This window comes from Eptesicus fuscus, chromosome 5, assembly GCF_027574615.1.
Source record: "Eptesicus fuscus isolate TK198812 chromosome 5, DD_ASM_mEF_20220401, whole genome shotgun sequence".
Lineage (NCBI taxonomy): Eukaryota > Metazoa > Chordata > Mammalia > Chiroptera > Vespertilionidae > Eptesicus > Eptesicus fuscus.
Genome location: NC_072477.1, coordinates 27,099,857 through 27,120,638, shown reverse-complemented (window position 1 = coordinate 27,120,638; position 20,782 = coordinate 27,099,857). Strand labels below are relative to the sequence as shown.

The 20,782-nt window shown below is 46.5% G+C and overlaps 1 protein-coding gene across 1 annotated transcript in view; it reads left to right on the top strand.

Annotated features, from left to right (window-relative positions):
* RAD51B (RAD51 paralog B) overlaps positions 1 to 20,782 on the top strand; it is a 518,469-nt gene that overhangs the window by 447,718 nt on the left and 49,969 nt on the right. The window contains exon 9 of the mRNA XM_054715968.1: positions 18,804 to 18,907. Within this exon, the coding sequence (XP_054571943.1) occupies positions 18,804 to 18,907 (104 nt within the window). The remainder of the gene's footprint in view (positions 1 to 18,803; positions 18,908 to 20,782) is intronic.

Here is a 20,782-nt window from a genome sequence, read left to right as displayed (position 1 = left end):
GTTGCTGAGCGGAGTCATAGCTACACAGCACATCTTGGGCAGTGGACACATCTAAGCCTTGGACGTCCTAGTCATTTACTTAAAAAGCTACCCATCTATACTCCCTAGATGTTCGCACTGAGGGCCTACCCTGTTGCAGTGTTGGTTCACATGCCAAATCTTCCGCCTGGGTCGTTATCCTCGCCCAGTTTGAACTGTATCCACTGGCACCCGCTGTTGGGTTTTCCTGAGGGAGGTCACCTGGAACACTGGCATTCTGACGTTCCCTCTCCTCTGCAGGAGTGAAGAGGAGTAGATAGGCCTGCTGGCCAGTGCAGCGTGAACTCATAGCCTGAGACCCAGACACCTTCAGGGACCCCTGGGGACCAGCCATAACGTAGCCCACAAATTAAAAGACAGAAAATATACCGTGGGAAAATGCTGGGCCCATCTAAGCAGAGACTCAATAGCAGTAGGGCATTTTAGAGATGGAAGGATGTCCTCCTCCCTCATTTTTCAAATGAGGAAACTGAGGCTTAAGGAGGTCACAGAATGGAATTGGAAGTTTGCTTTGATGTTCCATCAACTACCCCAATGCCTGTGCTATATAGGAGGTCCAGGGAAAGACAGTGTCTGAAGGATGATGAGGGGACTTCTAGACTACATTAAACAGTGCCATCCCTGCTGTATCGCAAGCCGTATTCTTCCCCAGACAATAAACTCAGGGTATTGACTCCTTCTTCCTCCTTCCTCCCCTTGGGATTGTGATGGTGAGAGGAACTTGGCATTTTACCTGATCAGTTTTGGAAACGTGGTCTTCTGCCAGAGAATTCAGAAGTTCAGTTTGGCAGATGCCTTCCTCCAGAATCAAGTGATGTGATCAATTATTATTAAATTTCTCTCTCTTTCTCCCTACCGCCCTTCCGCTCCCCCTCTCTCTCCCTTTCACCTTCCTTCCTTCCGTCCTCCCTCCCTCCCTTCCGTCCTCCCTCCCTCCTTCCTTCCCTTCCTTCCTTCCTTCCTTCCTTCCTTCCTTCCTTCCTTCCTTCCTTCCTTCCAGTATTATTTTTTAAACTTGTTTCTGATGACCTCTTAATCTTCAATGACATTTCTGATGTCACAGATAATATCAGTTTTTGAGTCCTTCAGTATGCAGAGGTGCTGAGCTTGTCCTTCTGAAATTCTTCCGGGGTCAATTTGCCTTGTGGTCAAGGTCCAGGAAATGAGAATATTTCCAACTCATCAGGGATTATCTTGGCCTTGAGCAGAAGTGGCGTCTGAATCATTACCTAAGAGAGCTTTGTAGATTGTCACAGTTGGCAGCCTCGGGACTTGAGCTAATCCTGGAAATTCTTTCACTTCCCAGAAAGAAGGTTCCACAAGGTCAGGCTGAGGTCCTCAGGGAGAGCAGATGGAATAGAGCTTGCAACTAGTCGCTTTTACAGCTGGACTTGAAGATAAATAAAATTACACACACACCCCTTTTTTGGATCATCAGGCTTTGGTTTTCAGGAGATATCTGTTCTTTACTCTTTTTTTTTTTCTTTCTGTATGTGGAGGAGGAAAAAGGAATATGGTACACTGTAATCACTGAAATAAAAGCAAGTAAACTTGTTGACTCAGTTCCCATGGTGAGTGCAAGGAAGCCAGGCCAATAGAAACACCCGAGATATTACAAAAATGTGTTTCTTGCTGGCAGCTGCACAGTCGGTCCTTTATACCCAGGCACTGTGCTCGGCCCATCACCCAAAGCTCTTTCCAAGGCCATTATTCTGGTTGCGGGGGCTGCTTCTTCTACAAACAAATGTTGATTTTGCTAAATGTGCTCTCTCTCCAGCTCTCTTTGTGGCAACAAAGAGTGTCAAAGCATCATTGAGGAAGAGAACATGTAAAATATCAGGAAGATAAAATACTCAAGGCTTTCTAAAGGCTCAGGGGTGTCTGGCTCATGCAGCACATTATAAACAAGCCACCTGTAAAATCAATTTTAATGAACTTGAAGGCACATCAGTGTTAGTTCATTAAAATGAAATTCCGTTTAAATGGAAAACTGCCACTACAGGGTACATTACAGCATTATTTGCATGGGTTTGGGGTTTGGCAAGTGAATTCTGTATTTAGAAAAATCAAAGCAAACCCTGTTTCTTTGGGGTCTTCTTATGCTTTGAGACACTTATCATGGGTCCCTTGGAATGTAGGGAGTGCCCCTGGGTAGGGCCCAGGCCCAGCTCAATGTTGTTGGCCAGTTCTTCTTTCCATGACTCTTCCAGCCTTCTCCCTTCCTGCTTCCTGCTCCTTGCCTGTCTCCATCTCTCCTTAGTCCTTGGCCTTGAAGTCCTCGGACTACCTCTTCCATTTCCCACCCCACACTGACGGACTTGATCCCCGTGAGCATTTGGGTGGACCATGGATGACAGAGAACACAAAGAGATAAGGATGCTATTTCAGCTTTACCGAGAGAAATGAAGCCCAGGTCGTCACACGGAGCTGGTGAAAAACACAACCCCTCTTTTGGAACTCTCACTTCACTGATTTATCTGAGAGCTGGAAGGGACTTTAAAGATCCTCTCATCAAACCCCCTCCTTTTCCTGGGCCCTGGGACTCAGGGTGAAGTGACTTGTCCGAACCAGTCAAGGCCATCAAGTGGGGCTTCTCTATCTCTACTCCTGCCCTTCCCCCTCCGGCCAGGGCCCAGTGCTGGGGACCTGTTGATTACCACACAGCCCACAGCGAGAAAATCCGCCCTGTCAGCAGAGCGGCGAGACGAGCTGACACAGGACATGTGCACATTTGGAGTCAAGAGTGGGGTTTAGTTCCAGTTCTGCCTCTGCTGTGCTGGCCACCGAGTCCCTTCTTCCTTTGTCTAGTTCCCCCGATGGTTGGTAATGAGGAGATAATGAACCTTTCCACCTATCAGGCTCACTTGAGTGTTATAAAGAATAATGAGGTGATATTTGTAAAGTGCTCTGAGCGGGCGGGAAGGAGGAGGGGTGGGCTCCGTAAAAGCGTTCTTCGCTGCAAGCACTTATCCCTGGAGCCGGCGAACAATAGCGGAGAGAGGAACAGTCGGAAATGAATCCCAGGGACCAGCCCTGCTTTGAATTTCGGAGGAGGATTAGTGGGGACCTGATAGGTATTGCAGGGCTCCAGTTTCTTTAGTGTGCGTCAAAGTAGGAAAGGCAATTACATTCCTCTGTGGCGGATTCAGCCGGGGTTTCAATTGGGATGTCAGAGTGTCCTCGTCCACTATTCTGAGGCCCAGGCTGTGTTAGGTTGTGATTGTTCGAGCATGGGGCATCTTCTGTCCCCCGGGGGACTCTCCCTAGGAACTGCACAGAGTGATTGCTCGGTGGTGTCTGGGCCGCACTTTGTAAGGTTGATCGGGGGGGAATTCTGCATCTAAAGCGGCCGGGGAGCAATTTGGAGGCAGCAGGGAAATGAAAGGCGAGGTCTTCATTGTGGCTGATCTTTTCCTGTGCTGCTCCTGGGAATTCCCTCAGCCACTCAGATGCACATGCAGCACAAAGTGCGGGGCTTGGCGGCTATTGCGACAGCCTCTGCCACGGGGAATGGAGACAGCCCAGGTGCAGGTAAACCTGCCAGGTCACTATATTTAGAGCCACCTTTGAACTTCCCTCCCTCCCACTGAGGGTTAGGTGGGGGCCTGAGAAATGACATGCGGGAAGGTTTCAAATGACTGTTTTGATGAAGGATCTGTTTCCCCAAACTCACCTCCCCACGCCCCTGTTTCTAGATCCTCTGTCTCTGTCATTCTCAGAGTCGGGGAAGCAGAGAGGGAGATTGGAACCGGAGAAATGTTCTGGGCTGTGCAGTGCTCTGAGGGCCACGGGGCAGTGAGCCGGGGAGAGTGTGGCTCCCTCCTCAGTGGGCAGGAGCAGGGGGAATGTTATCATCATCCTCTCCAGGGTGTAGGGAGAAGTCAAGAGGTCATCTGGAGCCAAAATGTTCGAGATCAAAGTTACAGTAAGGAAATTACACTGATTTCATCTTTGCCCCCTGAAGTTTATGGGCCTCTTTGTAATCACTGCTTCCTCAAGCCCTCCCCCCCTCTGCTGAGTCCTCAGGCCTCCCTGTGCAGGGCCCGAGGGGCTTCCCCCTCCTAGGACGCCAGAGGGTCACTCTGTGTGACTGGTGAGTCTCCCGGAACATCCTCCAGGGTGGCGCAGCTAAGGGCAGTGAGCCCGAAAGCGGTGCACCCAGATCCTGTCCCGAGCACACGCGTCCCCGTGTGCCCTCGGCCTGCGCCTCGGGCCCCGCCTGCCATCTCGCGTTCCGGCGAAGCCCCACGTTGAACTCAGCACCTCTTTGGGGCTGACTCAGGCCTCTGGATTCCTTCCTGAGTCTGCCACATCTCATTTTGTGTTTCCTCAGCACATCTCTTCTCTGCCCTGGGACTCCGTGAAGTCACATGGGATTTACATGGCAGGATCCTCTGACCTCTCTCAAGGCCAGAGTAGTTCGAAAGCCTCAGTCCTCCCAAAGCATTTGGTCTGTTTTCTTCATGTTCCTCTCCCAAGGTATCTCTTTTGCCCCAGATGTGCCTCCCCAGTGTGTTTTCAGGGGAGGATGCGGACACCCCGGGGCCCCAGCGCCTGTCCTCCCCATCACCTCTGCCGGGGCAAAGACCAGCGCTGGGCTGACCTCTGGGCGGCCAGGGGAGAAGGCTTGGGAACCCCCGCGCCCCACTGAACCCCCGCGCCCCACTGCCCTCCCCTGTGGCCACAGCTGCTCGCCCTCCCGGCCCCTCGCCGCGCCTTTTCTCAGGGAGCCTCCACGCCAGCGCCCAGGGAGCCTCTGGGAACGAGGTCTGTCCCCTGCTCGGGCCTCGGCTCCCCACACTAGAACATTCAGGCGTCAGTGGGAAACAGATAGATCTGTCAGCACCGGCCCTTTCTTCCAGGCTCTGAGGGCCACATTCTCCACGGCCATCTGTTCCCTTTCACCTCTCGGACAATGTTGCTTTTTAAAGCCAGCGATTCTTCCTCCTTTATCCCCTTCTCGCCCGCCCCCCACCCCCACCCCCCGCCCCTTCTGCGCTCCCAGCCTTTCCCCCTCATCGCTCTCTCTTCCCAACCCTCTGAAATCAGCCTCTCCTAAGAGAAAAACGTGCCCTCTTCCACACAAAACTGTTTTGTGACCACTATGGGGTTTTGAGTTTTTATTTTTAAACTTTTTGAAGTCAGAGTTGGTTACTTTTAAAGTTTGTGATTGTCTGGGAGGGGGGTGGGTATTCTTTTGAGAGTGAGGGGGAGGGGGAGGATGGAAACCTTGTCAGTCAAGCACAAGGAAAACACAGAATACTAATGCTTTAGGTCCTTCTGGCCGGCACTTATTTGCCTCTTGCAAGAAGAAGCCCTCCCGTCCTTCCCTGATGATCAGAGAAAGGAAATGCTGAGACCCAGAGGTTTTGCCGCCGTTTCTTCTCTGATTATTTTGTTGTTGCTGCTGTGCTGTTTTTCATTAGGAGCGGGCACAGCGGTCCCTCGGTCTTCCATACAGCTGTGCGCAGAGGTGCAGAGCAGGCTGGAGGCCCCGCTGTCTCCGAGCGGAGCCGGAGGTCCCGAGGCTCGAGGAGTGTGTGTGAAAGGGCTTTCGTCCCAGTGCCGACCCGTGACCAATGTGTGACCTGAGCCATGTCACTTTCCTTAACAACAGTGATGATAAAATCTCCCGCTTAAAAAAAAAAAACGCTTAATACACGACTCTTCTGTTTGTTCCATCACTGTTTCATAAACGAGACGAGTCTATGGTAATATCTTGAAAACTTTATGGGCCATACTTGGCTAAGGACCTTACAATAATCCACTCAGATGTACGTACAGTGCAAAACATCAGACTCAGCTGTTGACATGGGAAGTCCGCTAGAACAAGGACTCCCAGCCTTGGCTGCTGGTCAGAATCACGGGGAAGCTGGAGCATGGGCTCCGGGGCCCGGCGGCCAGGGTTTGAGTCCTGTCTCCATCACTTACTCACTGTACAAATGGGGATAAGGTTTCATCATCTGTAAAATAAAGGGCAATAATAGCATCCGACTTCATATCGTTGTTGAGATGATTAAGAGATGTTTAGCACGGAAAGCACCTGGAACCGTTTCGGGCCACACTGAAGTGGGTGCATGTAAATGTTCGCTGCGATTATTGTCCCCCTTCCCGTCCCCCAGACACATTACAGATGAGAAAATGGCCTCGCTGGCTTCTCGTGGGGCTCCGCTGGCTCCATCCCATGTACCCTCTGCTCATTTTTCATTGCAGAGCTCACACTGATACATGGAAGAAGGTAATTTTCAGTGGGGTTGTAATGATGATTAACATAGCAATTCTACTTAGAAATGTCATAAAATACAGAAACACCCTAGAATATAAAAAAGGTAAATAATCATGCACTTCTGGCGAAGAAGGTGAACCAGATGTGGGGATTAGAGCCATAGAAGGAAAGCCAGTCATGGTTTTGGCAACTGAGGTTCTTTTACGTGTTTTCAGTTGGAAATCCACAGAACCTGATTTATTTTTCTTTGGTATCAATTTCTAGAAGCCTATCACATGACGAAGAGTTTCCCAACAACAGGGAGAGAACATCATTCACGTACGCTTTCCTAGACAGGCACAGATGGCTCTGAAGGAGAAACTGAATATTACGATTTAAGGAGGAAAAGAAATGAGCATCGAGGGGGTGCAGTGAGGGGGGCTCCCAGAGTTTTCCCTCCCAGAGAAAGAAAGAGACGAACGGTCATTCTAGTCATACTTTCTAAATGGCTGAGAGAAACAGTGAAAGGAGCAACTAGGCAGATGGCTGGGTTCAAATTCTGGCTCTGCCACTTGCCGGGTGACTCACTTTCTCTGCAGCTCAGCTTCCTTCCCTGGGAAATTGGTAGGATGATGGTACCTCCCTCATAGAGATAATGTGTGTGAGGTATTGAGCCCAGTGCCTGGAACTTACTAATTATCCCAGAATGTTACCCCATAATTCTTTGCTGTGATGTCCTGTATCATCTGACGTCTGAGATGTGGGACAAGTCACACCAAGTTGGTGGTCTTGATCACTCTGTGGAATCTAATCATTTGCAGTAAACCCATAGTTCTTTCCCATTTCTACATAAACAGTGGCCTTCAAGGAAGAAGGAAATTGCTTTGCTCAGGAACTCATATTTCACAGATGTGTACTGACCGCCTGCTGCCACCAAACCAGTTCCCCCAATTAAAATAACCCTGTTAGGATCAGCATATTTTGTTCATCATTTCCCTCTCCCGCCACGAGGCTGCTGCCTGGAGTACGTGGCTGTACCGCTGGGGATCCAGACACGCTTGCGAAGGAGCACTTGAGGAAGTGAAATTTATCTCCACGCCCTGGCAATCTGCACATCACTCAGCCCTGGCAGCTTGTGATCCCGGGGCCACTGGGAATTCCTGTCACACACAGAGGTTCCCGCCTCAGTGCCTCCAGTTTGGTGTGAGCCTTACGTTGGTGTGATGGCCATGGGATATCCCTCACGCGACATGCCCACACGTGTGTGCACACCCCAAAAAGGGAGAAAGAAAGGCAGCAGTTTCTCTTAGCCTTGACTCAGTTTCTCTTAGCTCCAGAGTTCAGGGAAACACACACTGAACTGAAGAAACTCGGCAGCCAGGCTGAATTCACCAGTTTGGGAAAAGAAACCCAAAGAACCTTTGGCAACTCAGGTGTCGAGGACGCTGGGATTGCCTCGCCGAACTATCAACAGTCTACTTCTTACCCCCGTCCCCACCCCCTGCTCAGAGCCTTCAGGGGCAACAGACATATGTGACGCCAGCATTCCACTCCCTCCCACGTCTGAGCGCATCCTGATTCCTATCGTGATCATCCCACTTCCCAAAGGGGTGCTTGATATGGGGCCGGAGGAAAGCACAACCATAAACCTTCCACTCTGTGCAAGGTGCTAATTAAAAGCATTCTCACAATGGGGTGGCCTGTGATGCCAAGAGGGAGGCAGCTGGGACAGCAGAAAGCTGTAGAATGCCTGGGCCCAGGCCCCACCCAGCTCTGCCTCTGACCAGGTGGGTTCCGGGCGTCAGGTCACCCCTTTGTCATGGCCCGGGAATGGTAGTTACACCACTGTTGCAGATGGAGGGAGGCAGTATGTGTCAATGCACTTAAAGTTGCATTCATCAGGTGCACGTGACTACTCTGGAGTTTTCCAAGCCCCTCGGGGCTTCTAGCTTCTGTCCCCCTTTATTCTCTTCTCTCCTTCACTTACACGCTGTTCCTGTTGTTTCTAAAGAAACAAAGGGAAGCTTGAACTCCGAAAGCTGAGCTATGTTTGGCGTCTAGAAGAAATGCAGGTCACGGGTGCTGACTGAGGAGCCTTAATGAGGGTCTGCGCCTGAGCGGGGGCTTGGGCTCCATCACCAGTCCTGTCCTGTTTCATGGCACCGGCTATGAGCTGCCCCTCCTCCACTTTGGGGATTAGGGTTTTGGGTGGCTCCTCTAAGAACAACTCCAACCAGATGAGTTATGGCATTTCTAAAGGGCATTTATATCTCTCCCCCTTCCCCTTGGAAGTAGGGTGAGGGATAACGTCAGCAGATAGGAGCCAACAACTGGGCCAAAGGCATTCACCAGAATGGTGTCTTCCATGATGACCAGGGTGCGGAGCCACATCACAAGGTGAAGGTGGAGATTTCCTAACACAGATGTGTCCAGGACAGTACACGGACCATCCGTGGGGGCTGAGAAGTCTGCAGTTGCAAGCAAAACAGCAAATGCCTAATGCATGAGTTGTGTTGTGTTTTTTTCAGACTTTGGGGTATGTAGGAATCACTTGGGAGAGCAGATTCCTGGGCCTCATCCCTCAGAGATTCTGATTCATTAGTGGGATTGGGGACAATGATTTTGCATTTATTAAAGGAAACCAGGTGATTCTGATGCATAAAGACACGTATGAAACACTGCCCCAGGAATTCCTCTAGAGAGCCCGTCCCCTGTCCTTATTTCATACAGAGACCCAGGCCATCTCCTAGGGTAGGCCAACCTACTTAACAAAAAATAGTTTAAACACGCATACAAGTTCCAAGGGAAGTTGAATGAACTCCCATATACCTTTCACCTAGATTGTTAACATTTTGCCACATTTTTTCCTCATATTATTGTTATCCGTTTTATAATATTTATTATTATTATCTTTGCTGAATCATTTGAGTCAGTTGTAGACATCATAACCCTTCATCCCCAAATATTTTAGCATTTATCTCCTAAGAACAAGAACTTCTCTTACATAACCACAATACAATGATCTCACCCAGGAAATTCATGCTGATATAATACTGTTACTAATATATCAGCCTTCATCAAACTTTGCCAGGTGCCCCAGTAATATCCTTTTAGCAATTTTGCGGTTGTTGTTGTTGTTGTTATGTGTGTGTGTGTGTGTGTGTGTGTGTATCCAGGATCCATTCTAGGATTAGACATTGCATTTAGTTGAAATGTCTTTTTGTGTTAATGATATATTAAGCCACTGATGTTTTCACAGAAGTGTTTTTCTTCAGGAACAGATTTCCTGATTAACAAGAGCATTCCGCTCTGGCCAGGTGGCTCAATGGGTTGCAGCATCCACCAAGAGGTTGCAGGTTGGGTTCCTGGTTAGGAAGGCACATGCCTAGGTTGTAGGTTCGATACCCAGTGGGGGTGCATACAGGAGGCAACCGATCAATGTTTCTCACATTGATGTTCTCTCTTTCTCCATTTCTCTCTAAAATGAATCAAACAAACAAACAAACAAAAAACCCACAGCATTTCTTTTTCCTTTCTGTCCCTATTACTTGCATAGAGCCAGCGATCTAGGGCCAGCCCGAAGCCTGGCAGATGTGCCTGTGCCCAGCTCTGCGCAGCCAAGGCCGTGGGAAGGACCTTGTCTCGGCCCTGGTTTGCCTGGTGCTGATTTCCCAAAGGCAACCCCATGACTGTTAGTGTCCCTTTGCTCTTCAGACAACAGGGCTATCACCTGCCCGACTCACAGTACAGGCCGGTTCCTTGGATGTGTAAAGCTACCAAATATTCCTTCACTGTAGTTTAACACCGAGAAAGGATGTGCCACTTTTTACTCTTCCCAGCTTTTTCCAAAGGCAGTTGGCTGAATGCACACATCTGAGCGGGATTTTTCCCCCAGCAGCCAAAACAATAAACAATCTGAAATCAGAATAAGATACTTATCAGAATAAGTATTTCTTCTGCTTCTGCCAGAAAGAAAAAAAAAGTTACTTGAAAAAAACCTAATGATCATAAAATGAGATGATGACCGTGTGGGAACCCAGCTGCCTCTGAGTCTACAAAGGGAGCAGAAAAGCACAGGTCCTACCTCGATGGCCGATTGGCACAATCGGAGGAATTCGCTTGCCCACAGTGAGCAGATGGAACACGCTGTTGTGGGGAAAAGCCTGTTTCACATAAGCATCTTCTTAGCCTATATTCAGTGAAGCCTACGTTCAAAAAGAAAATGCCACAGATTCCCTGAAATGGTTGGGTTTTTGTTTCCTTTATTTTATTTTCTAGTATTTACTTAAGGATAGTTTGTGTTTTCTTGTGAGTGAATTTAGTTTTAATGAAAGAGTTCTTTTCAAAGGTCAGGAGACCTAGCTACTGGTCACCATTCAGGGTTCTCCCCTCCCCACAAATAGAAGGTAGCGAGCAGGAGGAAAGCTGTCTCATTGGAAAAAGGATTCGGAAGCATGGCCTCCTGGGGAGTGTTGGAAGTTGAGCCAGGTGGGGAGGAAATTGCTTCCTTCTATTCAGATAACCTAGTTCAAGCCTATTGTTTTCCTAACTGTCTTTGAAGACATTCATGGTTGTCACGGCAAACATAGCGGAGAAGTCTTACACAGTATCCCCTGTGGGGCTTTTGGTTGATAAATGTGCCGAAGTCTAGACTGACCATTTATTGTAGGGTGAGCATCCTCGTGCTGATTTGGGACATTTGCTACATGGTGCCTCTATAGGGCTACCATATGTCTTGGTTTGCCCAGAACAGTCCTGACTTATCTGTTACCCCAATATAATTATTAAAATGCCCCAGTTTCATTGTCAAAAGTGGCCTTATTGGATGATAACTTGTATAACCACTGTAAGACTCTGGGAAGATTAAAGTATTTTCTTCCCCCACAACAGCCAACCGAGTTGTTTCAGTGGTTTGTGCTGGTGCATTCCAGTCTTTATCCCAGTGATTAGCTCACTGTTTCTACCTTTGGTTGTGGGGGAATAATCCATCTCTGACTCTGGCATTCCAAAACTTCTGATCGCCCCACCTTTTCTCGTCTTCTTCACATTTCTTACCTTCCTCAGTAACGAGTTTTATTGGTAAGACTTGGATCGGCCTAGGTGTGTTGTGTAAGTAAAGACTCTGAACTGCATTCACCTCTTTCACCTCTAGCCACGAGACCCTGGGAATGAAACTCCCCACTTTACCAAAGTGAAGGAGCCTTATTCTCCACCCGGCAAATGCCTTCCTCAGTGGGCAGCTGATATTGAGGCAGTTATTATGTGGTTTTATGCCTCAGATCCTTTATTTGTAAATCCAAAAGAAGACTAATAGCTTAAGAGTATTTTGAGAATCTCAAAGCTCTGAAGATTATAAATAACAAAAGATTTTTTTTTCCTCATCTAAAATGGCAGCACAGAGTCTGCGGTTACTTGCTTAATAGATAGCGTGTGGTCCCTGGACCATTTGCAGCTGATGGGTTTTTCCAGTGCTCTATTTATAGAGCTAGGTCAGAAATATCACTTCCGTTGGAACTTGACCTACAGACCATTGTCAATTTTAGAGGCCCAAGGAAGTACAGGGCACTAAATACAGCTGGTTCACGGGTTCAGTTAGTGAACCACAAGCCCCCAAGGAAATTAATTTTGCTGGAGGATAGATGTGTGAGCCTATGTGATGTGATACCTTTGCCCTGTGGTCTCATGGAGTTTGTAGGTCGTCTTGAATGCTTCTTCTAGAAATAGCCTTTGCTAGGCAGTCTTCCTCTCTCTTTTATTCCCCACTTACCCTTTTTAGCATTGGTTGCTGAAATTCTGTCTTTCTGCATCACATAGAACAAGAGCTAATGACCCACTAGCAGAGGTAATCCAGGATACTCTGGGAAATTTGGGGGAAAGCAGATCTAAATATTTCCACCTGTCATCTTTCTATTGGGGCTCGCTGAGATTCTCAGTCCCCTCCCCAGTTCAAATGAATGACCCAACATAAAACATATGCTGTAGCTCAGCAACTTCCATGGGCCTGGGTTTAAACAGGAGAAACTGAATTTAGTGGATGATAATCCACTTTTAATCTCTGCTTTCTCACTCAGACTCCCATCTTTAAGCTTCGTTATTATGAAGTTGTGTTTGCTGGGACTTGGCCACAACTTATGATTTACCCATCAGAAGGTTTTAGTGGGTAGGACAGACTAAGAAACAGTCTCATCTGGAGAGAAATCTGCTCCCAGGGAAAGAACCACACATCAGGCTAAATGGGTGCTGGGTAGATCATAGCCATTCCAAGTTAGCACATAGAGTAGAGAAGCTATTTTCAACCAGAGTGCTGCAAGAATTTTTAAAACATGCAGTACCTGACTACTTAGTCAGGGGCACTGGCCTCTTTTCCCTTAGATTGTCAAATAAAAAAATGATAACAGCCAACTCCACAATAGCCATCCGGTGTGAATGCCCTGTCTTGAACCATAAATACAATGGACCTATAATAGAGTTGCATCCTAATGGTCACATCACATAATAAGGTTGCATCTGATTGGTTAATTCTTGGTTCTTGGTACCAGAAATTCTTATATACAAGTATAGGCACCTAATTTTTCAAAAAGTCACTTTGGAGCAAAAAGAGTAGGTAATTACTATTATTTTAAATTCTTTTTTGGAAATCAATCAAAATTATACCTATTTTTTTGTCAGATTGGCAAATACATATATATTTTGGTGTGCCACAGAATTTTATTAATAAGTTTATGTGTGCCATGAGATTAAAAAAAAAAAAAAGGTTGAAAAATCACTGGCATAGAGTGTTCTCAAACTTTCTGGAAAAAGGGGGGTCCAGAATGAGGAGCTGATTTCTTGTCATCAAAATACCATAGATTCAAAGTTCCTAGTACAGGCAGGAACTTTTGAGAACAACCATTTCTTGTCACGGATGAGGAGGAAACTGAGGCTCAGAGAAGTAAAAACCAAAAAAACACTGGTCATTACTAAGGCCTACTCTAATGTTCATTGTTACCTCCTCTTCTTCCTCCATCTGGTCTCACTAAGAGCCCACATCTAAGTCAGAAGTAGAACTCCAGGGTCCCGCCTCCTAGCCAGCAGCTGCCCATATGCTATTGTGGGCTTTACAGAACATGCTTTAGAACGTGAAGACAAGAGATAAGAAAGAGAACGTCAGTTCCAATGGTAACATACCACCTCCTTCCCTTTCAGTCCTCAAAATATTTTTCTTTTCTTTTTTTTTAATTTCCTCTTTCTAGTCTCAATAAGGTGCCTTTCATCTGAAGGGATAGGAGGGACCCAATGTCCAGAATATCCAGCCTCTTAGGCCATGAACTTTCCTTCCCTCGTGTTCCTATTCTGGGAGTAACTGCTTTGTTTACACTTTAATTTATTTCAACATGGAAAAGCCTATTCTTTTAAAGTTGACCTTTTGCTGCACAGCAGACACTTTTATGTTATGTATTGGAGATTCAGTTTGACCTCCGAGAAATGCTAAGCCACAGAAGTCATAAATTGAAATGTTTTCACAGGAGCTTTTTTTCGTTGAAGGCTCCCCATGCTGACACGGGTTGGTACCAGAGGCCCATTACCTTGTTGGAAATCAAGGCTACATAGCAGCCTGATTATCCTCCTCCAGTCTGATTGCACAAGACTCCACACCCTGCGTGTACAGCACAGAGAAAGCTCCTTGCCTTGTGAGAAATGCGTCTTCGTAACCTACGCCCACTCCTAAGGAGGGGGGAATTGGATCCAAAAGATAGCGTGTAGTTATGAAAGAGATTCCAGAATCCAAATCCTGTTGTTTTAACCAGTTCATTACTGAGCTTTATGAGCTTGCCTCATTATTAGCAGAATAAACAATGTAGAAGATGATGATTAAATTTGTTTTCTTCCCAGATTCCATCTATAGTGTTTGATCATCATTGTTTCTGTCCTTCATATATACCAAGTATCTTCATCTAAAGGTCACCAGGAACCTTTGGTTGCCTGGGGGCAAGAATTATTATTCACATTTTACAGATGGGTAAGCAAACACAGAAGGAGAACATGCTTTGACTTACCTAAAAGAGTCTCTGAGAGAGTAGGGAATGAATGTTCCCACAGTCTTTTTTACAGAGACCTGACTTCACAGTAAATCAATTACATCTCTCTCCATAGTGCATTCAGATAAGTCTGCAGGCTCAACCGGTGACAGTGAAAAATCCCCAATAATGAAAATACTTTTAAAACCCAGTTCGTTTATTTGATTTTTTAATTTGTGTTGAAATCAACCTAATTCCAGTACAATGAAGTCATGTTGCCTTGGCAGGTCTAAATATCAGTCATCTAAAAGGAGGGAGGGAGAGAGCGCCCCAATTTTCAGAACTTCCACTTAAAATGAGCATAGAGAAGACTCTCTTATCTATTTCCTGACCAATTAGGTCATTGGGCAGGAAATCGCCTTTTCTGAAAAGCCAGTAAGCAGATTCCTTCTACCTTAATTTCCCCATGAACAGCAATAATGATCATTTAAGCCAGCCTTCACATGTGAATGCTTGAAAGTTAACAGACCTGAGACCACTGAGTTTTCCAGTTGAAAAAAAAGTTACAAATTGATAGTAACTGACAGCTTCCTCACTTCCCTTTCTCTCAATTCTCTCTCAAGTGATTCCACCACCTAAAACCACCCTTCAGTTGTTTTCCCATACTTGAGACTCCATTAAGTGAAATAACTTTCTAATTCCAGTCAGATTGTTAAATCTTCAACCAGAGAGGGTCAGCTTTAGGCCAGCTGGTGAGCATGAGTCCAGCTGTGGGCCAGTTGAGCTAGGTGAAACACCTTGCCAAACCAGGCCAGCATAGCTCTCTGGAACCCCTTGCTCTGGGTATCACTGTGCATCAGGAAAGGGGAAGCTGAGTGTGGAGTCCAAGGAGCATGCAGAGTTGAGATGAGTGATAAGATGCTCCCAACACCCCGCATGAGTGTCTTCCCCAAGATGGACCTTCAGCCCTTCAGGCCCTTCCTGGGGGCCCTCCTGGCTGGCAGAGCAGCAGGCTATTCGACATCAGGAGCCCGGAGAAAGCTAATTGGAGAAGAGGTTACAATTCTGTCAGCCTGGTTTCCAACGCCGGCTCTGTCATTAACCAACCATGTGACCTTGGGATAGTTACTTAGTCTCTCATAGACTTACTCTGTCAATAGGAACCATATTACCTATCTCATAGAGTGGTTGTGAGGATGGAATGAAGATATGAAACTCAAACAAGACATAAAGGGCTCCCTATATAAAGGGCTTACCTGGTGCTTAGCATATGGTACCTTAAAAATATTGTCTTTTATTATTAACTTTCAAGGTCTTGCTGTTATTGCACTTGTAGGTGGCTCAGTGTCGGTAGAACTCCTGAAAATTTATCTCCTCCAGCTATCTCGCTCAGGGTTTCTTCCGGAAACTTTTCCATGGGCATTTGCACTCATGGCCCTTAGGACCCGAACTTGCCTGTCTAAAAACCAGCAAAGCATATGGTACTGTTGAATGCTGTTTAGGAACATGGAATTCTTTCAATAGTGACTACTGGCCCAATGTGGCTCTGATTTCTGAAAACATCTTCTGGACCTGGGACACTCTTACAGTTTTATTACCAAGAACATTTTTGAGTGCTTCCCTCATTATCATCTTCTAGTGATTCACATGTAGCCTTTCCCTGGCAAACTCGAAAACTCAGCCTCTCCTATCATGTAGCAGGCATCTAAGCAACAAGCTTCTAGAGTTTGCTTGAAAAAGGTAAACCATTAATTTAGCTTAAGCAAGATAGTATTAAGAATATAGATCTGCTAAAACAAATACATCACATGGTTCAATGTTTAGTAAGAATAACTTATTAACTATTTATCTAACCAGTATTTATTAAGCATCCTGTGTCTCAGACCTTGTGTTAAGTGATTCAGGCGTACTAGCATGAATCAGACATGGATTTGGTCCTCTTGAAATATATACTCGGGGAGAGAAGTAAAGCACACAAGTAGCATACCACAGGATAGAAAATGACAGCAGCATGAGAGAGTGAAAGTTTTTAGGGGTGTAGATATGAGGATCAGGGAAGTGGTATGGAAGATAATGTGTGGACATAGAGGCATTCCAGGTGTAGAGGGGTCATGGAGCAGAAGTGGTAAGTTGGGGCAAAATCTACATGAAGTGGAATGGAGTGGAGAGGTGTGGAAAGGCAGTGTGGGCATAGGCTGAAGAGCCTTGAATGCCAATCTTGGGAATTTAGAACTCTTTGAAGGCACATGGAGACCATACAAGGTCTTTGAGCATGCTGATCGTGAATGAAGGGTGGCGTGCTTAGCTGTGTGCTTAGGGAGGCCAATAGGGCCGGAGAACGGAGGATGGGCTTTTATAGGGAAGGACTGTCAGCAGCGTGGAGACCAGGTAGAAAGCTATGGCCCTCGTCCCAGGTGGAAGCTCATGTGGGTCTGATCTAAGGTTGGGGTAGGAGAGAATGGAGGGTTGGGAAGGATGCAGGTGAGGGTTTCAGTCAAACCAATAGGGCTTTACAATTTATTGGACGTGAGGAGCATGAGAGAAGAAACTTAAAAATGGAACTCAGGTTTCAAACCAGATTAAATGGAAGGCCAAAGACAGGGACAATGAAAGAGGAGTGTGTCTCTGTGGGAAGATATGAGCTTTATTGGAAGATAAGGAATTTATGGTGCTAAAATTCATTACGTCAGGCTTACAGTTCTTGTGGTTCAAAACAGAGGACAGGTGCTGAGGCAAGTCAGGGGCTGAGACAAGGGCTGAGGAATCATCGGTGTGGAGCAGACATTGCCGGCTTGGTGGGAGTGAGTCATATCTGGTGCATACGCATGCTTATTGTGTGTTTAAAACACATAACTAAACCAACACTTGAAAAATCAGGAGATTGTACTTAAAATATTGATGTCTGGCTTCTCTTTTAAAAACCAAAAGATGTGGCTGACTATGAACTCAAATTGGCACACGATATCAACAGTCAGAGCTGAACAGGGCTTCCCCCTTGAGGTCCTGGATGAATTCCCTAATTCACCACAGTTGCCTGGGGCTGGGGCTGGGGTAGGAAAGAAGGGCTGGAGGCTTATGGTTAAGGGTCTGGGGCTTACGTTTGAGGTGAGAAGTGTCCTAGAGTTTGATTGTGGTGATGGTTGAACAATTCTGCATGTAGTAAAAGCCATTGCACTTTAAGTGGATGGTTTGTATGATGTGTGAATTATCTCAATAGAGCTGCTTTATAAAAATGCAAAAAAAAAGAAAAATCAGTTGCTCAAGCCCTGGCCATGTTGGTGTACTTACAGCAGAAAACATTTCTCTATTAATGTGTCTCTATCAAGAAAGGAAAGACAGACTGAGATTTTTAAAAGAAAAATGGAAGAGTGTACATCTATTTTGTGGTAGTAAAGAATTTCTGCGTGTTGCAATGCAAACACCTGGCCTCTGTATTAATTTATTTCCCAGCCACTGAAGGCACTTAGGTATTAGGAAGAATTTTGGTCATGGCCAGCTCTCTGCAGTCCACCCACTAAGAAGAAGAGGCCAGACTATTGGATGTCAAAGGAGGGGGAAGCTTTATCAGCTGCTGACAAGAAGTCAGGGAGGTTGAGGACAGAGAAGTCAGGACATTGCAAGGCACCATCCAGGGAGAGAGCTTACAATGGTGGGGCCAGAGAGGGCTACAGGCGCAGATGACCAAGTACGCTCAGGAATTAGTACTTTATCCTCAGGCACAAAGGGTAAAAGACCAGAATTCCTCCCCTGGCCCAGGCCAAACATGGGCACAGGAGTTCAGAGGCGACCTAGATTATGACAGCAAAGGCTGGCTGCTAGAGGATGGAACCTATTCGCCTGCCTGGGAGAAAGAAGAAGAGGAGGCGAGCAGAATAGATGTCAAGAGGCACCGTGAAGCTCTGGAGGTGGAAGACAGTAGCTGAAGTACAACTTGGGGGAAACTAGAGTTTGCTTCAGGTCCTCCCCTTTTAGGAACGTCTTAGGTGGTAAAAGAATGTTTCTCTTGGGATAAGAATGTCTCATACAGAGATATGAAATGGTGAGATCTTCCAGATTCCTCTTCCAGGTGTGTGTGTGGGGGGGGGGGGGGGGTGCGGGTTTGGAAAGGAAAAGGAATTTTATATGCATATGCCACCATTTCTATACTGATAAGGAACACCGAGTTAAAATTCTTATCAAGCCAAAAACGTTTTACAACCCTATTGAACTAAGACTATTTCATAATCAGCTCTTACTCTTTGCCTTTCTACCATGGATGTTGAGTGGCTTGATTTAGTATTAGCAATGGTTCCAAATTACCTTGCAGTGGGACCTCTTATTGGTGTGTAACTCTGTTACCTTTAGCCTGTAGTGGTCACTTTCCCTGAGGCTGAAGGAAACTCATGCTGGCTTTTATTTTTGGTCTTATATTCTTTAACCCCTCTCCTTCTCTAATTCACCAGCTTCTGTGGTCGTGAACTGAGCCTCCATGTGCTCTAAGCAATGAGCAATGACTGGACTTTAGTGAAACGCCATCACAAGAAAGGGCATCAAGATCATAGCTATGTTCTGCTCCGTTTCAGGCCCTTCTGGATCCAGCTGTGTGACAGCTGCACTAGGCAACACCTGGAGCCACAGTGTGAACACACGGCTGATTTTCCAAAGCCTTGGTTCAGAGAGAAGACAGGTGAGTGCTTTGACCTTGTTCGTGATTGTCAAGGTCATGTTGTCTATCCTGGCCCAACACAGGGCGTAGGGAAAAATAAAACAAAAAGCACCCCTAACTGCCCCAACAGCAGTAAAATGAAGTGGGGACACGAGTCACAGAAAAAATACTGTAAGTATAGACCCAAGAGAGTTTGCATGGTGGCCAGTAGCTTGTAAGTGACCTGATGGTAGCCAATAGCTTGTAAGTGACCAAGGTACACACCTCTAGGGATCTCAGGTTCTCTATCAGTAAAGGGTGAATGATCATGCTATTGGTCAAGCACTAGGGCATTCATATACAAATTAAAAAGTGATGGTGCTTTTTCTTGAGATGAATGTGCTTTGAAAACCTTAGGCCAGGCAGACCTTGCCAAGTGAATAACTGTTCCCCAGGTCCTGGGTACTTTTGCATCAACTCATAGCCAGTAGTTTAAAGGACTGGGAGATGCTAGAGCGATCTCTGAAAGGATGCTGCCTCTAAGAGCTCCCTGTTGGTGGCTTCTGTCCTGGCCTCAAATGAGAATTTCCCCCTCACCCAGAAGGGTTCATTTCTACCCCTTCTTCATCTTCCCTCCACCCCCTAAGAAAGGACCACCACTGTCTGACCTTTTGGAAAGATGCCTCCTAATTAGGACATTTCTTCTTCCTGATGGCTAACTTCAGCTTCATCCTGTGTAGACCAGGTTCTACCACAACCTCCTCTGCACACAGGAGAAGAGGGAAGCCAGGGTGATTATTCTGATGTAATGGATGGGGCAAAATGCAGAACCCAGATTTGCCCATTTTGCTAAATATATAACAAATCCAAGTCATTAATTAAAGAGGCTTGAAATGTTACGCTTGCTGGTGGCCCTTCCCAGAGCGGGTGGTGGGAAGGGCGTGTGGCCCTTTACCTGCATTTGGTGAACTGGCTCTTTTTCAGGGAGTCAGGAATCATCCAAAACAGACGGGAGCCCTTGCCTGTTCCAGACATAGCTTTCTGAGTGCCCTTGGTTACAGACCAGAGGACTCCTCTTGGTTCGCTCGGACTGTGTAAATAGCGTTCCAGCCGAGGACTGAGTCAGCTGTGTTCTGAGGCGATGGAGCTGCTTGTTTTCATTCCGGGGAGCATTCTTGAGTTTTCAGGCCCTGGCGTGCTCATTGCCTCCATGAGGCCTTTTCTCTGATAACTCAAGTTTCCTGGGTTCTGCATCCATTTCTTTTCTTTTCAGTAGGATGCATCCAAAAATGTTCCTGTAGAACCTAATGACCTTAAGTTGGTACCCCAGGTTATAAGTGTTATTAAATAAACCCTGCTTGCAGCTCTCAGGCATATCTCTAAGGAATGTCAAGCTCTGTTCCCTGGACTCCTTGAGGAAGCAGGGTCCTGTGGGTCAGTGTTGATTCGGTCATTTTCATGGATCCTTAACCACACTCCTTGAAAACTTTAGTACTTTATCTCTGTTTTAGATGTTAGATGACACACACTGATTTTGTGATTCAGTCTATTATACGTGGTATTGTGGGTTCCAGACTCCCAGATTCTAGTTTTACTAATTCTAGTTAGTGTTTATCCTATATAATAAAAGCCTAATATGCTATGTGTCTGGTCATCTAGTTGGCCGTTCAACCAATCAAAGCGTAATATGCTAATGATATGCTAAGGCCGCTCAACTGCTCGCTATGACATGCACTGACCACCAGGGGGCAGACAGTCGACTAGTCGACCAGTCACTATGATATGCACTGACCACCAGGGGGCAGAGGCTCCGACTGGTAGGTTAGCTTGCTGCTGGGGTCCGGCCAATCGGGACTGAGCAAGATGAGCCGGACATGCCCTGGAGCCCTCCACGGTCCCTCCCCAGCCCCGATTGTG